We start from the raw sequence: 18806 nt of genomic DNA, 5'->3' as shown, positions 1-18806 counted from the left end.
AAGTTTAAAAAAAATTTCTTTAATCATTCATCAAGGGCATTTCATTCCAGGGAAATGCCAAGGAAATTTTCCAGATTTATTGGAGAAAATTTAAAAAAAAATACGGGTAGAATTTCTAAACAAAAAATTCTAGAGTATTCGCTGATAAAATTTGTGTAAATTCTAAGTATACCTTGATAAACTCCTACGATGATCTCTGAAAAAACTCCAGTATTCTTGATGAAATTCTTTCTATTAGTTTCTTGATAAATTAATAAGATTACTAAAAACAAAACAAAAGAACCGAATAATGATGCATAATTTTTTTTACAAATTCCTTGTGAAAATTCTGACAGAACCATGAAGAAATTTATGTATAAATGATCTGACTAATAACTATAAATGAAATTGTGAAAATTCCATGAAAATTTGGAAATTTGATAAATTTTTATATTTTATTTTAAATGAACAACAATTGCTAAAATATCAACAGCACTGTTGATTTTTTAGCAATTCAGTCACCGTAGATGTTTTTTTTTAATAATCCTCATGACAATGCCTGACATAAAAGAAAAATCGACGAAGGAATTATTGTAGGGTTTCTAAAAAAATGTCGAAACGATTTTTTTTTTCAAAATTTTGGAATAAATCTTTGTGAAAGAAGTCATATAGAATCTATGGTCAATTTCCCAGAAGTAACAACTGGAGATATCGGTGAAAGAATCAGTAAAAAATAGCTGGAGGAAATCCTGGTATAATCGCTAGGAATTTTTCAGAGTAATGTCTGTGAAAATTACTAGAGATCGTAGCGTTGGATGGATTTCCTAGACCAAATTCTACAGAAATTCCTCTAAGCATCCCTTGAGAAAACTCTTAACTTTGAAGAAAGTTTCGATTAAAATAAAGACTTTAGAGACATTACATCAGAAATAAATTTTTGAAGACTTGCATTAAAATAGTGACCAAGACTCGAAAAAGAGATCTCTTTACCTGAGAAATGTACTATATTCCGTACCGTAAACCAGTGCAACTGCGATCCAAGGGACCATCGAGTTAGCCATGAAAGTATACCTTTACTATGGTTCTCTAACTCGATATCGAGTGATGGAGAGTTAACTGTATAACAAAAGTTATACCAACCAAAATGTTAACTGGGGACGACGAGTTGTTAAATTTTCTAACAGCTAATAACATACATATAGCAGTTATTACTGAAGCTTATTTGAAACCTGGATCCAAATTAAAAAGACATCCAAATGTTTTGTTTATCGTAATGATCGACTACGGCTTCCTTAGCCGAGTGGATAGAGTCCACTGCTACAAACCAAAACCATGCTGAAGGTGTCTGGTTTCGATTCCCGGTTGGTCCAGGATCTTTTCGTAATGGAAATTTCCATGACTTCCTTGGGCATAGAGCATCATCGTACCTGTTACACGATATACGAATGCGAAAATGGCAACTTTGGTAAAGAAAGCTCTCAGTTAATAACTGTGGAAGTACTCATAAGAATGAAATGCCAAGAAGAAGAATGATCGGATGGATGCAGCATGTGGGGGAGTTGCTATTATCATCAGGGATAGGGTGCGACTCAAAACTCTTTCAGTGCAGCACGCGCTGCCGGGAGACAGCACGTTCAATTTGAAAGAGACGTGCTAGTGCAATATGAATTGTGTTGCACCCATTCTTTTTTGTGTGCTTAAACTCCCATGTGCCGTTGCTGATAATCTCTTTGAGCATTAGGCAAGGCTCTCTCAAATAACATCACTTTGCTTTGATGACGGTGTACGGATGGACGCCACTGTCAAACGAACCACACAAACGTTTGTTTACTTCATAAATCATACATGATTTCGCCTCACACAGAGGGTAGATGTACCAATAGTGGAGGTACTAAGAACGATTAATCTTCATTTAACCGCTTAAATTCAAGAAGCGCAATTAATGAACATATTAATGTTGTAACGGGAAGAAACGACCATTGACTTAATGAGAAAAATGATTTCATCGCAGTAGCCAACGGCATGACAGTGAAAAATAGTACCTGCACTGTTCCTTTAGTTGCGGTATATTTTTCATTTGCGTTCCTATGGACCAATGCACTGCCCATAACTGCAAAACAGTCACATTCGACATTTTTGACAAAATGGAGTTAATACCATGGAGAGTCATCAAATGATAAATACTTTCGATCAGCTTAGTGAAATCTGTGAGATGGTTCTAGAAAATTCTAAAAAAATACCAAGTTGTTTTGTCACATTGGTAATTATAACCGCATAACAGTCACATTGAGATTATTAATGGGACTAGTAATGTGATAGCAATGAAATTTCTATCAGAATTATTTTCTTACAATTTACCTAGTATGTGATACGAGTTGTACAAAATATCAGCCTCAAATAAGTACTTTTGAGTTCCTGGTAATTTTTAGAAACTTTAGTCTCCTCCCATACTGCCATAAAATGCACACTTGGTATTCCATTTACTCAATGCCTACTTTTGTCGAATGTTACAAATATGCAGTTATGGGCAGGCTGCATGAGTTCACTAATTTGACGATTGAGCGGTGTCGTATTCACTTGTTCCTATTGTTACGTAAATAACACGGCACCGCTCAAACGTCAAGTAATGAACTCGTGCATTGGTGCATAGTTGCGGTATCCGTTGTTTTCTTATGGGATCTTCCACTATGGACCGATGCACGAGTCCACTAATTTGACGTTTGAGCGGTGTCGAATTCACTGTTTGCTATGGACACATAAATAACACAGCTCCGCTAAACGTCAAATATTGAACTCGTGTGTTTATGGGTCACTGCAAAACAATCTACACCGTGTCCAGTATATTCTCATACAAATTCGAGATAACATTACTTTGCGCTCGTCTAACTGACATCATTGGTGATAATATTTTTTGATAGTGGTTACAATACTGATTCACTGCAGGAAATATTTTGGAAATATTTCAATTATAAACTTATGTTATCAACCTAAGAATATACGAAAAATATTTCCAGCGGCACGCTCATAGGCAGAGCCCAATTTCAATCTGCAGTTATCGCACATATATTTATCAAATTTTATCAATATTTATGTATTCAAAACGCAATATGATTAACTTAAAGTTTCTGAAACTTTTTTGTGAATGCTCTGATTTTCACTTTGTAAACCAGACCAATATGAACAAAAATTCATTTTAAGTGCAAAACACGACTTCAATGGACATTTCATCACTCATCATAGCAATTATTTTTTCTTATTCATAAAACAAGCTTTTCTACGTTAGTATAATACTACCAGACTACAATGAAATACTACAATATTGGATTATCCTACATTCAGTAAAGTTATACCAAAGAAAAGAAAAAGTGTATGAGAATATATTGGACACGGTGTAACTCTCTCTTTTACTCTTACATAAAATTTGTAAACAACAAGGTCAGTAAACGTCAAAATACCAAACAAAATCAAAACAGTGCAGAGCCCCATTGTCGTTTTTGTTTTTAGGAACTGGATCGGTGATCAATACATAAACAAACCAACTTCAAGCATAGTTCGCATAGCATAGTTGTAGTTCGGTCGAACATAAATCGGGTTGGGGTTGAAACTGTGATTCAGAACGGATTGCGTCAGTTTCAACCTAGATTCAAAAATGAATTCGACATATGTTATTGCTGTGTGCAATTCCACGGAAGTGTCAAGAGTTTTGTCGGTTTTTTTGACACCCCCTCTCCCGAGGGAAGATTTGTTGTATGAAATCAAAAAATAATTTGTCTGGCACGTAACAAATATCTTCCTGCCCCTTCCACATGACTCATCCTACACATAACTCCTTACTTAATTAGTGAACGGCCTCTAATTACAAAATAATTTCCGAACATTGTAAAAAATGTCCTACGTCCTAGTTTTAAATTCATTTGATTTCTACGTAAGGGCCTATTCACAAATTTCATAACGCTGAAGGTCCTTAAGATGTTACAGCTCATACAAAATTTGAAAAATGCTCATATAAAATGCCTTACGAGGGGGTGGGTGGGTGTCAAAAATGGCCATTTCCGGCGATATGAAATTTGTGAATAAACCCTAAAATGATTTTGAAAGGTAGAGCAAGCAACAAATAATTCGACAACGCCGTCAGTCACATTCGTTCTCGATTACGTTTCCAATGAAAAGCACCAAACGAAGCACATTGTGCTTTACTCCAAGAGTTTTAAAGAGTAGAGCTGGAGCTATCTTTTGTCTCTCACACAGTTGCGGCAATACTCGCACCTTCTTTTGTGTAACTCAACAAAAACAGGAGACGCACGCAAAAGTCGTGTGCAGCACATGCATATTTTGCACCGCTCCGAGTTTTCTGGCATTCTCTGATTATCATTCATAGCCGTATAAATCATCAACTTTTTTCGTCATTTGAGACCAAAGTTTTTGAAACTTTGGGTGTTTCTGTTGAAACACAGAATGGTAAAACACTCATAGCTGTCTATTTGCCATTATCAATGCACTGGGCAGGAAGTTAATTTGCTTAAAACTGACTTGCGAAAATTGACTCGCAATAAGTAATTTTTTTTTTGTCATTGTTGACTTCAATGCAAAACATCGCTTATGGAATAATTCGCAAAGTAATTCCAACGGCAGAATTTTGTTTGAAGAGTGCTCTTCAGGATATTTCTCAATTCAATACCCTGATTGCCCTACATGTTTTTCCTCTTCTAGAAAACTTTTTACGATTCATTTGCTTTTAACCGACTCTAGTCAGCTTTGTAGCCAACTTGATTACGCACGCTGATTTTGATTCTGATCATGTCCCTGTTACATTTCAAACATCCCATGAAGGATTCTCAATTCTATCAGCTCCACATTTGATTATTTTCGAGCCGACTGGAATACATATGGAACATATATCGATAGTAATCTTTATGTTAACATTCCTTTGCAACCAAAACTTGATATTGACAATGCTCTCGAAATTTTGAACTAGTTCCATAGTTGAAACAAGGGGCATTGCAATACCAAAATGTGAAGTAAAATTCGAATCCGTGCTTATAGACGATGATCTTCAACTTTTCATCCGTCTTAAAAACGTGAAGAGAAGGCAATTTTAACGCACTCGCGATCCTGCTATGAAAATTATATGACAGGATTAAAAAGAAATTAAAATCGTTTTACTCAATTAGGAAAAAAAAATTGAAAATAAAATCTCTCCATTGGACCCTGACTCTAAACCCTTTTGTAAATTATCTAAAATTTTGAAGAAAAAAAACCTCAGGCGCCAATTTTGTTATTGCCAGACAGAGCAAAACAATTGATTTCATACAAATTGCGAAAATGCTCAAAAACTTTTACCCACGATGTTACTCCTGCGTGCAACGCAGTAAAATTGAATTTAAATTCAAGCACTTGAAAGTACTATCCCGGGCGAAACTCCGAAAGAGCTTTTCAACTGAACTCTTCTCTAGTGTGCAAAGTGGGAAGTGCAGAGGCGAAGACGATTCCCCACCAGGCAACGACCACCCCCCTTCTGGAATGTGTTGTAAAAGCACATTTGGGAAGCACACTCGTTTCATGAAGACATTGCCATCGTCGTCGTCGTCGACGGAATCGTCGATGGAAAACACAATTTGCATGAAATTATCATACACCTTCTCTCTCGCCCTGTGGCAGCCCGGTTTGCACGTTATTCCAAGATCATCGTAGATCACTTCTTGGGATATGGAGAGAGAGAGCGGTTCAATGTACGAAGGTGCCAAGAAGTGGTGCAGTTGAGGAAGCTTCTAATGCCAATGCGTGCCGTAGTCATCGCAGAGTAGACGACGTTAGGTCTCCATAAAGTGTCGGGGCCGGAATATGTGACGGGAATATAAATTCGCGACAAAATAGGACACGGGACAGTTTAGGAGAAGTGAAATGGAATCAAATCATCATTATCGGGTGGGCGTCGAATAGAATGGAAGTGATTCGGATGGTGTTCTCACGGTTTGTCGAAGAACAGTTTTAGTTGATGCGACACTTAAGAAGATCCCGTTGGCTGATGTATGATTGAAAACATCACTTGAAGATTGTTTGGTACTACTAGGACTATAGATATAGTATAAACTTTGCGGATTAAGGTGACGATGAATCGAAGCCAAATCTCAAATTTTCAAGAGCACTAATCTGGAAAACCAGACATTCGTTTAAGCTGAAAACTTGATAGATTGCACAGCTAAAAATATGTTGTAAATTTAAGTTTATTTTCATGCACATATTTGGAGCATCAAAATAAACCTAAATTTCAACGACCAATTTATTATTTTTCAATCGAATTCACTTTAAATTCACACAATCATGTAATATTCAACCATTTTTAGTTGAAAATTGAATGTATATTCATTTAAATTTTCATGATGCTGTTACAACACACGAATTTGATTTATTTTTACAATAGACTTCAGTTTACATCACATTGAAAATTAAATATTTTTTTCTGTGTGGTGATCAAGCAGGTGATTGTCAAACACATAGTGTGCTGCAACAGTTCCACAGGCATAATACTAACCGTAATCGATATTGCAATCGGACCAATATTTGCAACACAACGTGAAGCTATTTCAGAAATGCATCTACCAGCTAGCTAGTGGTTCATCAGGGGAAAATATTTAAATTATCTACGGGCAACGAAACAATCCTCCAATTAATACTGGTTGAAACTAACTCATCAGCATCTGATACACAAGCGTCGATCGCCTATCCGAACAACAAGCGTAAAACAATGTAAGCAATTTTCAAAATCGAACAAACATCTCGCATTTCTAAATCCGTTAAACGCGCTTGCAACAACATCGATTATAAGCGAACCGAACAGCAACAGTGTAAAAGCATATTCGATTATAAGCCCAATTCACCTTGCAACCGGTGAAGTACCTTGTCTAAAGAGTAGGGCGCGGCTTATTTTTCGAAAGTTCTCAATATTAAAAGTTCGTAGGTTATTCTAATTCGAATCACATTAAATGAGAACTATGTTTACTTGGATGAGTGTTCATAAGGTCAAAACTTTTTTAGTGAAAGTAGGACAATACCCAAGAAAACAATTTTTAACTAATACTGATTAGAGATTTAAAAAAAAAGTTTTATTACTTTAGTTTTGAAGACATTCTTTCAGAGAGACTTCCAAGTCAAGAGCACACACACTTTTAGTATTGAACACTTTTGAAAAATAAGTTGCACCCTACTACCCAGAGGGTGCCCACAATAAACCGTGCTCTCTATCTGGACAGATAACGAACGAAAAATTACCAACAAAAACAGAAAATGCACAAACAAAAAACTTAAACCCGATCTCTCTACGCACGATTCCTTTACGCAGCAGTATTATTTCAGTTCAAGAGCGAGAGAAAGAAGGAAAGCCAAAGAGCCAAAGAGCTTCAACGCAAAACAAATACCTTATCTGTGGTGGCCGCGGCGCTAATGCAGGTGCTAAAGACACGGCTGCGCCTCTTACGCTGCCGGTACTCGGCAATCTGAAGATCCATTCTACGGCTGCTGCCCTCTGGCTGGTGGCGTCTTCTCTTGCAATTACCGAGCACCCGAGATCACTTCACTCACTTGTTGCCGTTTGGTTTAGGTGTTTTTTTCTTCTCTCTCTCTCTGATACACTTGTCGCTCAACTTACGCACTTCTTCGAAGGAAACACCGAAACCGAACCCCGGATGAAGATGGCACGGTGCTCCCTAGACCGTTGTTATCAGAAAATAACATTATCGAATATTCTGCATGGATGGGTAAAAATCGTTGGGCCTCGTTTTGAAGTAACGCCTTTCTGATGGTATTAAACCACTAATTCAATGGAAATAGGTATGATTCAAATAGTTTTTCTTTTGTCATGGTTATCAAATAAAATATACCATCAAAACTTGGTTCAAAGTTGTTTTTTTTTAGTTGTTTGTAACCTCTGGATAGAGTTTTGAATAAAAAGATCAACGCAATTTGTGTTACCCCCTTTTTGTGGCGTAACTATTCAAAATATTTAAAATGATGAGGTATACCAATACCGTTCATCACATTTCAATGCTCTCAATAAAAAACTGATATTACATGCTGCAAGTTTTTTTTTACAAAATCCTTATTTTTTAGGCTCAAGTGCTGAATTATATTACGGGCCAATTTATAAGTATGGAACACGTATGTAGTGACGAACCATCGAAAGTTAGTTAGAAAATTACATAAACATATTGTTGCCACTATAAAAATGTGTTATCATAAATATGGAACGAGCTCACCAGATGGCAATCCATCATCGACTAAACACGAATAGCTTTTCGCAATCGCACAACGCGAACCAAATAAGATTGATCGAAATACGCGTAACTGTCAAAGAACTCTAGTGGAATTAAACTATACCATTTGACTATATTCGGTTTTCATTTACTAAAAACGTAGTGCGAACCTATTACTGTGATGGTATGTTTGAATATATCTAATTTCCTTTGAATTCGTTAAATACCCGCAAAAGAGCGTAACTTTGTTTTTTTTTTAATTTTGCTCAGAAATGCAGGATAGCCATAAAAAACAACTGGAGAGCACGATTCTATAGATTTGTTTTTAATAATAACGGTCTAGGAAGCACCGTGAATTCGGATTCGATACCTTCATCAATTGAGCCTCGGCACCGACTTGGGTGAGGCTGCACTATTGCGTTACAAGTAGCAATTATGGTGCTTCCACTCTTACACCACCATCTTCCTCGAGGGGTTTGCTGGATTCAATCTTCCCCCATTATTGCGGAGCGGTTTGTATTAGCCCGAAGCATTTTCTCTCGTTCGATTAGTGACCGCACGATTAAAGGACCCTAGTCAACACAACACAGCGACGACGACGACGACGACTAGATTAGCAACACTTGTTTCCCGCTGATAGTTTGCTGCTACTGGTGATGCTGCGGAAGCAAACGTATTGCGTGTCAAGGAGTGGTTTTTCTTTTCTCGTTGTTCGCGCAGTGGCACTGAGTGGTGGATAGTGGGATGATTTCGATCGAAAATTGGTTATGTGGTCAATTGTGAACACGTCGAAAGGATATAGCAAGCTTACAGAGCAATGATTAATTCACGATTTTCAAAAATATTTCAATAGCTCTGATTTTTTTATAAATACCTAAAAATTTAAAACTAGATGATTGAAAAAAAATTCAAAACTGAAACTTAATGATCCTACCATTTGATATTTTCCATACTTGGGATAGGAATTTTTTTTAAATTAAGGTAAATCTAATGAATTTCATTTTTTTTTGTCAGTAGCGATAGGGGTAGTACTGGGACTCTTAATCTGCCCTAAGCTCTTTCCCAGCATTTGCTTTTATAAGCCTCTATTGCGTTCATCACACAGACGTTCCTAAGCAATGTTGCTCAAATGGTCACTGTGTACGCTAGCAGCCATCAGCCCTTGCCGTAGTTTTGCAGTCTAGTAGTTCAGACTACTATCAAACTATGATAATGCCTGAAATGCTACTAGTGTGGTTAAAGTGAAGAACGAAATAGTTTTATGAAAAGGTCCTCATTCCCCATTTCATTTCATCACTCACTATCGTCACTTTTATTTTCGACACTATGACGTATATCACCGATTATCACTCATTAACTTTCGTAATACACTTCAGATATACTTTCCATTATATCACTTTTCACATCACACCATTTTCATATAAATTCATTGTTATCACCATTTACCATCTGTTAGCATTACTAAAAAAAATCAAAAGATATTCAATTTAAATGTATCATTATTTTTATTGCTGTAGAGTCATTGCTTCTCAAACTACGATTTAGCACTATGATCAAGAAAGTTACAGTAAAAAAATCACTTAGATCCATTCTTCTGCACTCGCTGTCATTATTAACACTTCTATCATGCACGTTTGAAGAACTAGGCAATAAAGTTTATATTCAGAGAAATGATTGCACAATGTATTATTAAAATAGTAGAGTTCACATCATTATTATAATATTTCTAACAAAACTATTAGAATCACTTACACTTTCATTTTCAAATTTTCATCGCCATAAATTTTATTATAAAATCACTATTAGCACCTTCACAATCACTAAATTTAATAACGACGAGTGTAACGCAGTTCCACCAAACACCCATTTTTTTGCATTATAAAACGATTGATCACACGTTGGCTTCGAAACTTAACCACCATTGCTGATTAGTACAAAGGATGCTTCAGCTCGTGTAAACGAACTGAAACATCAACAACCAGCACTGGTTTATAAGTAACTAATGAGCCCTGGCGGTCCCTCCGTTCGAAGAGGACCTGATAATATGCCGAAACATATTAACAGATCCTCCGCCTGAATGCAGCCGTTTCATAATAAATCATGAACCGTTGGAGGTGTGCCAAAGTATTGGGAAGGTGATATGTTTCACAGACGGGTATTATTATGGTGCACCTTCTACTTTGGCACCGTCAAACCCTGTGATCGTGGCCAGGGAAATTAAGGTAAATCTAATGAATTTCATTTTTATTTATATATGGTCCTATATATGAGAACATTGGCAATACCATTGCAGTTGTATAAATATAGGATAGATTAGAATTAAGAATTTGAATCTTATAACTAATCCTCAGAAGTGGGGAACTGGGGGGTTTGCGATTCTGATGAGTTTTGGACAAAACACTTTTAAAAGTATGTATCAATTCAAATTTATTGTAAAAAATCACTTCATACTTTCGAATCCGTCGAAAAAATATCTTCCAGTAATAATTTCAGTACAGTGCATGTGCAAAACTACGGAGGGTGCCAGAAGTGCTATATACTTCTACAATTTCTAGGCAATTGCAACAGATTTTGAAATTACAGTTAAGGTGAAACATCTCGAAATCCAAAGATGGCCGGCACAATGGCCACCTTCTGCCCCTACTCACGTTTTCAAAGGCACAAAACTGGATGGATAGTTGTCAAACGTTCCTGATCTTCTTATTTTAAGCATCTCTATAACATGAGCAATCAAAAAAAAAAAATAGCAAAAAGAAAAGGTGCAATCTGCACATAATCTGTAGAAAGACATGCTGATAATTTTACTGATGATTTGAGTGGAATTAGTCAAGTATTTTGGAAGATACTAATCTGAATCCCACATAAAGTTGACTATGCAATGTTCAATGAATTTACAAGTATCTTCCCTGAAGGCATTCACAATTGATGGAATCAACTAAGAAATTTGTGAAAGTTCTTCTTATATTAATACAGCCATTCCATGAAAAACCGATCTAGGGGGTCACCGAATTCCGTGAAAATTTGCTATTTTGTTCCTTATCCGAAATGAGGAGACACGTGTTTTTGGATTTTTTGATTAGGGTGACCTTTTCCGAAATAGGGTGACTAGAAAAATCGCGATTTTGCTATATTTTATTTAAAAAAAATCTTAACTTTTGAACTGTTCGACCGATTTTCAATCTGTTTGGACGAAATGAAAGCTAAAGATTTTGACTTTTCAGGAAATATATAAAATTTCACAAAAACTGCTTTTTCACATGAAAAAAAATCAATAATTTTCGTTTTTTCGTGTTTTGAAGGCCTCGGGACCAAAGGGGCTATTCATGTTCTCATTTTTTCTTGAAAGTTCAAATTTTACGTTTACTATCAAATTTTCAGCGATGTATGTTTTTTAGTTTAAGAGATATATTTTTTTGAAAATAAAAAATCAGTCATTTTTCATCGGCACACACTGTAGGTCTCAGTGCATTAGAATTTTATTTAAAAGAAAATCATAACTTTTGAACAGCTCAACCGATTTTCAATCTTTTTTTATAGAATGAAAGTTAAAGATTTCAACTTTTCAGAAAAAAATATAAAACTTTGAAAAAAAAATTGTTTACATGAAAATAAATGAAACTTTCTAAAAAAACTGGAAATTTTTATATTTTTTTATATAATTTTTTTTTCAGACTTTTTCAGATTTTTTAATTTTTCAAACAAAATCTGAAGCTTTCATTCCATAAAAAAATCATCGGTCGAGTTATGATATTTTTAATCCAATGCGCTGAGACCTACAGTGTGCCGATAGAAAATGACTGATTTTTTATTTAAAAAAAAAAAAATATCTCTTAAACTAAAAAACAAACATCGCTGAAAATTTGACCGTAAACGTGAAATTTTCTGAATTTTAAAGAAAAAATGAGAACAGCAATAGCCCCTTAGGTCCCGAGGCCTTCAAAACACGAAAAAACGAAAATTAATAAAATTTTTTCATGTAAAAAAGCAATTTTTGTGAATTTTTTTCCTGAAAAGTCAAAATTTTTAGCTTTCATTTCGTCTAAAAAGATTGAAAACCGGTCGAACGGTTCAAAAGTTATGATTTTCTAAAAAAATAAAAATTAAGCAAAATCGTGATTTTTCTGGTCACCCTATTTTGGAAATGGGCACCGTAATCAAAAAATCCAAAAACACGTGTACCTTCACTTCGGATAAGGAACAAAATCATGGAATTTTCACGGAATTCGGTGACCTATTAGATCGGTTTTTCATGGAATGGCTGAATACATATATTGAGCTGTTCGGTAGACCAATCCTCAAGGTTTTTAAATTAATTAACTCATTACGCGTTAGATGGATACATTATGAGTGAAATTATAAAAAAAAATACACTTGCTAAGGTTGAATTCGAACCCACGACTGCTGTATGCTAGACGAGTGACTTACAAACTGAGCTACCGAGCCGCTTAGTGACCCAATAACTCAGAAGGTTACAAGTTTTGAATTCACTCATAATTTATCTATCTTTACCACGCGTAATGAGTTAATCAATTTGAAGTGGAGTTTGGGATAATTTTCTACTTTTGTGTGAACTTTTTAAAAAATTTATGAAGAGTTTTTGATGAAATCACCGAGTGGAAGTTTGTGTGAAAGTGTTTTTTTTATTATCCTGAAGTTGGAATTATGGGTAATTATAAAGTTATTTTTACGATATTTTAAATAGAAGAATCTTTTTCATGAATCTGCACACAGCTGATGAAATGCATGAAGGTTGGCAAACTACTTTTAGAATTATTTTTGGAAACCTAAGGCAGAAATTTTCAATGAATTTCTGGCGATCATTTTGAAATTCTTTCAGGAAAGCTTCTAGAGATTTATTCGTCGAATGATATGTTTCAGAGCTGCCACAAAAGTAAGCAATCCTTAGCGAGACCAGGTTTTTGAAATTAATCGGTAAATTGAATAATCAAAAACTTATAGCTTCATTATCCATTTCACTTATAGCTTCATTCCAAATTTCAGAGAATCATGAAATTAGATATATGCAAAAATAGGTAATAGCTTTATCCTAGAATTGTATTCCGTGAAAAAAAAAATCAAGGAACAAATTATTGAATCCCCTATTTAATAATAGTCAAGAGTTTGCAGAGTTGAGTTTTTTCCTAAATGTTTCCATTTAAAAAACATTGAATTTTGTTTATGTATTTGAATTCTCGGAGCTGAATCTCAATATAGCATATCAAAGAAGTAGATTTGAGTATTCCACCTTTTAATTCCGTCTTAATTGCTTGTCTTTTGACAGATACGCGTATTTCGACTACCAATTGTAGCCTTCTTTAGTGTCTGTTATTCGTATCAACTTCTTAATCTCATCATTAATTTGATACAAATCAATCTCTGATTTCATTTTAGAACGACATTTTTCAAATTTCACAATTCATGACGCAAATCCGTCAGGAAACGGAATTGTAATATGAGTTCATTATGCAACACTTTTTCACAAATTAAAAAAATACTTTTAAACTTATTTGAGTCATGATAGGACGTATAACGAGGAAATGCTTTATGACTAAAAAAAATACATGGGAAAGTTCATTCACTCACCCGAACGCAACCAATAAAAACTAGTTGCTGTCATCAAGACTCTGTGACACTACCCCGAATGGGTCATTACCCCGAACGCCATGACCCAGAATGCATAACATTTTTAGACTTTTTGTAGTTAGAGAATGGGGAGATGATTGTACGATTCCTTATGAGTATTTAAGAAGTTAGGCTCAACCATGTATTTTTTCATATTTTAGGAGATAAAAAAGCAGGTAGTTTTTGGGGAAATGTTTGCAGCTAAGACGTGAATGATCATTGTAAGCAAGATAAGCTGGTTATGGGTTCGAATTCCTCCGGTGGCGGATCTTATGCATTGAACATTTCCTTGACGTCCTTGGGCATACAGGGACATGTACAAGAATGGTAAATTGACAAGGAAAAAATCCTATTCACAAATTTCAAAATACTAAAAAGGGACAAAAAATGTTGTGGGTGGTTGTCCTCAAAATGTTACAGCCCATACACAATATGTAGAATTTCCATACAAAAAATGGTACGAGGGGGTGTGTAGGTGTCAAAAATGGCAATGAACCCTTGAAGTGCGAAAGTGCCCACTGAGCTGATAAACAGGCACTGTCTCAGAAAGAATGAGAAGAAGATAGCTGCCCATAACTGCATATTTGTAACATTCGACAAAAGTAGGCATTGAGTAAATGGGATACCAAGTTTGTATTTTACTGCAGTATGGGAGGAAACTAAAATTTCAAAAAATCATTAAGAATTCAAAAGAGCTTATTTGAGGCTGAAATTTTGTACAACTCATACCGCATATTGGGTGAGTAGACAGAAAATAATTCTGATAGAAATTTCGTTGCTACTACATTATGAGACTCATGTATAATCTCAATGTGACTGTTATGCGGTTACATTTGCCAGTGTGACAAAACAACTTGGTATTTTTTTCGAATTTTCCAGAACAAACTCACAGATGTTAGTAAGTTGATCGAAAGTATTTATCATTTGATGACTCTCCCCGGTATTAACTCCAATTTGTCAAAAATTTCGAATGTGACTGTTATGCAGTTATGGGCAGATAGTTGCCAACAAGATTTTTCGAAAGAATAGATGACATACAAAAGAAGGGAAAATATATGATGGACATTTTACCGACGAATTTTACGTGTTATTTATTACCAGTTTTCAATAGACGCATTTTTGCCCGCAAAACAAGATACTAAGCTGTATCTCCTACTATTCGGGGTAATGGCTTATTCGGGGAAATGACCCATTCGGAGTTGTGGCGTTCTGGACAATGGGATGAAGCCGTCATCAAATGATCAGTGAGAGCTGAACGCTTCTAGGGTCAGCGCAATCCCGACGAATCGCTGAGACTCACTGACAAGAGAGAGAGAACTAACCTGCTCTGGCAGACACGAAAAAAAATCACTGATTGCATTCAGCTGAATGAACTGATTTCGTGCTCACTGAATCATTCCGCCGAGTGTATTTCATAAGTTCTCAAGAACGAATGCCACTCGAGTGGAATCAGCATACAAACAATCATTAGCTATTGCAATCGGATACCTTCGGCACACTGAATCGGTAGTGACTAGTTCTGTTGTAGTTTTTTTCCTGACTTGTCCGCTCGGCGAAAAATAGGTAGAATGCGCATTGAAAATGGAAACATTCAGCTTGATTGGAGAAACGAGAACCTTGCTCTTGACTGCGTGTGATAGTGAGTGAGGGAAACGCAATAATCAAGTGAATGTTTTCCATGCTTGCTCTCAGTAAGATCATTCTGAGGGTGACCAAGAATTAAGAAAAAAAAAATGCGGAGACGCAAAAACGCGCCGGCTTTGGACATCTCAGAACAAGGATGCTTTGAACGATTTCATCAAAAATTATTAGATACAGAGATTTTCTAAAGATTTTCAGAAATTCACCAAGAAACCATTTCAAGATTACTTTTAGGGATTTCTACAGAATCTCTCCCAGAAACTTTCTCCCTGAGATTCAACCAACAATACCTCTAGGAATGAATCTAGATTCTGCCAAATTTTACTGATCTAGGTGATTTCAAATTTTAGTGATTTTTGCTCAATGAATTCCTCCAGAAATGTTTCCGCGAATTGTTACAAGTTCTTCTCCTTTGTCACAACATCTCTTTTTATAAGTAATTCGCCATCAAAAATTCTTCCACGAATTCCTTCCTAAAATTCATCAGGAAAGAATGTTTAGAATAATACATTGTGTTATTATCAAGAAATTCGCAATGGGTTTATAATTTGTGCAGACAATTCCTGTAAATATGTTTGATGAAAACTCCGGAAGAATTTTTTAAGGAAAATATTTAGCCATTTTCCGACCACATTAGCCCGTTATGTGCAGCCGGAAACTACCATTCCCGTAGACTCAGAAATTATCCAAGCGGAAGACAATTTATTGGCTTGCCAGATTGGTTTCGCTTTCGTATCACGCACAGAAATTGGCTCAAACGACGATATATCGAAGATATACTGCATGACCATAATATCGCGATCGTTGTCATCTTGTTATATGTATGGTCAGGCCAATGCAAGTGTAATGATGACAACCCAGCCCAACTCAGTATGATCAACCGATTAAATCCACTCTATTACGGCGGAAGTTGACCCAACACCAGTCAGTCAGTGGAGCAATAAAATTATGTCTCATTAGGTAGTCCAATTTGGTACCGCAATGTTGACTCATGGAGGACAGTTTTCCTATAGGGCCTACTGAAAGTGCGGAAAGTGCTGAGATCATGATAGTTTTGCTGATAATTACACGGGCAGTAGGGCTCGGAAATATTAATTAATTGAAGCGCGCGGATACTGTGGACGGTCAGTGTTTTTCCAACGTTCGTGAATGACAAGGCAGATTCCGATCAGGAAACACAAAATGGCTTCAACAATTTGTGATAAAACAAATATTTTCTGACATGATTCTACATGATGGAGAATGTGTGACTCTATCGAATGAAACAATTTACAGCCCGAAATTGCAAATTGCTATCATATTGCATCATTTGGTGTACCGGATCGTGCAAATCAAAACGTTTTTCGTGGGCTACAGGGCTGGTAGCGACCAAGTGTTTTAATAATCAAAAAGAAAAAAAAACATAGATTACTTATGAAATCACTCGATACATGTTTGAAACAACCATAGGAGTAATCCCTGGATGAAATTTCTGAAGGCACTGCATGGGAAATTCCTTGATAATAATTTAACCTTTCAGTCGTCGCGCGGTTTGCCACCGTCAGAAACACCACGCTGCTGTTGTGAACGAAAAGCGAGGTTTTTTCAACAGTGTTGTACAAAATATAACAGCGCGACGACTGAAGTGTTAAGGAATGTTATTAATAGTCTCTCTGAAGCAATTTAAGAAGAAACTTCAAGACTTTTTTTTTTGTAGGAATCTTTGGGCGAACTTCTAGAGTAGAATTGGTCGAAGAATCCAATCGAAGTAACAACTAGGGGAATCGGTGTAATACTTCAAATCCAGACGAATTTAGTTCTCTGGGAAAGTCTACTAGAGTAATCGCTGTGGGCAGGCATTGCAGAATTCGTTCTCAATTGATTTCGATTGGAATTGATTGATTTCGAATTGTATCATGATTGTTACAGAGAGCGATAAGTGAGAGATATTCTCAATTTTCTCAGAATTCAATCCCTGGATGGGGGAATTACTAAAGATAGTAGCGTTAGAGTGCTCAAGTTTTCCTAAAGCAAACTTTGGATAAAATCTTCCAAGAATCTTCTGGAATTTCTGAAAGAATTGGTTAAGGAATCACTGGACTAATTGTTGAAGTATTCTCGAAAGGAGTCCTTGAATGTATTCCAGAAGAAATATCTGGAAGAATCACTCGAACACATTTTGAAGGAGAGTCTCTAAAGTTTTTTCTGACCTTCTAAAATGCTGCACTAGGAATCACTGCAAGCAGAAAAGCAAAAACAGTGGCGTTAGAGACCATGTTGTTTCAAAAAGAGACTTCAGAGACTATTCATTAGAAATAAAAACTTTTAAGAAACCTGCTACCAGCCCTGCACTGTGCTACCGGTTCTGAGCAGAATCCGTATATCGTCCCGTCATCATCTGTTGTTGAGTGATGTCCCCGAGTGAGCGGATGAACCACGCCGAGCGTCATGGAAGCGACCGGGCGGCGGGCTGTGTGCGTAAACGCGAAGCCAAAAACAAACGAAGGAAATCTGTATCGCCGTGCACACGCGAAGTGCCGTCAGCTGATTTGCGCTCTCATGTGCATAATAACATCCATCCAGCAATTTTCCCATGCACAGTGGTTTAAAACGCAAAATCAGGATTATCAGCTTTTCCGATGGCAAAAAGCGAAAATATCGCCAATGTACGGCAATGTTGTTGCATATGTTAAGGGGAAACTTTTGCCTTCAAGACATTTTCAATTAATCCTTTAATTCTGTTTGTCTACTAAGTTATTGGAAATTAGAAATGGACAAAAAGAATCGAAGCCGTTCAAAAGATCCGGATCACTCAAAAGAACGAGTGATTCATGGCTCTATCTTGGCGAGAGTCGGTTCATTTGATCAGCACGGATCAGACAGAAAGTGACCCGGAAAAAGGACGAACTTTTGTTTCTCCTATTCTCCTTTGTTCGTTGCTCGGCATTATTATAACGCTTGTCACGTGCCTTGCTTTGTACGCCACGCCACACATGCAAGCACAGTTTTATGCTGCTCCGTGCTCCCAGCGCTCTCAGCATAGACAAACAAGTTTGCCCCGCCCACTTCGTTACAGGCAGATGATTGATAGTGTAGAGAGAAAAAGTGCTCACTTGAATGGCAAAGTTCCTACATTTGCTTCTTCCCTTTGGTTGGAGTAGGGGAAATCAGCCGAGTTTCGTGAGTTTCTGGGGATGAAGAATGAGAATGATAGAGAGAAAAATACAGATGGTACGACGCATGTCGCGCAACAGGGAGTGAACCGATTTTTTTTCCATTCGCTCTTTCTTTGCGAGCTGCTGAGCCACTGAACCGTTCAAAAGATCCGGTTCACTA

General features: G+C 36.4%; 1 protein-coding gene across 11 annotated transcripts in view; it reads right to left on the bottom strand.

The window, feature by feature from the left end:
* Positions 1-18806, bottom strand: part of LOC5571296 (serine/threonine-protein kinase N) — a 370020-nt gene that overhangs the window by 146693 nt on the left and 204521 nt on the right. For 2 of the 11 annotated variants that reach the window (XM_021840134.1, XM_021840133.1), the window contains exons 2-3: positions 8599-8887; positions 7395-7682 (exon numbers count right to left, since the gene is read on the bottom strand). The exons of 8 other annotated variants lie outside the window; for them this stretch is intronic. In XM_021840134.1, coding sequence (XP_021695826.1) covers positions 7395-7484 — 90 coding nt within the window. In that variant the 5' untranslated portion in view covers positions 7485-7682; positions 8599-8887. The remainder of the gene's footprint in view (positions 1-7394; positions 7683-8598; positions 8888-18806) is intronic. One more of the 11 variants, XM_021840135.1, reaches the window with a different exon arrangement.

This window comes from Aedes aegypti, chromosome 2 (genome assembly GCF_002204515.2).
Source record: "Aedes aegypti strain LVP_AGWG chromosome 2, AaegL5.0 Primary Assembly, whole genome shotgun sequence".
NCBI classification, from domain to species: Eukaryota; Metazoa; Arthropoda; class Insecta; order Diptera; family Culicidae; genus Aedes; species Aedes aegypti.
This window is presented reverse-complemented; position numbering and strand designations above follow the sequence as displayed.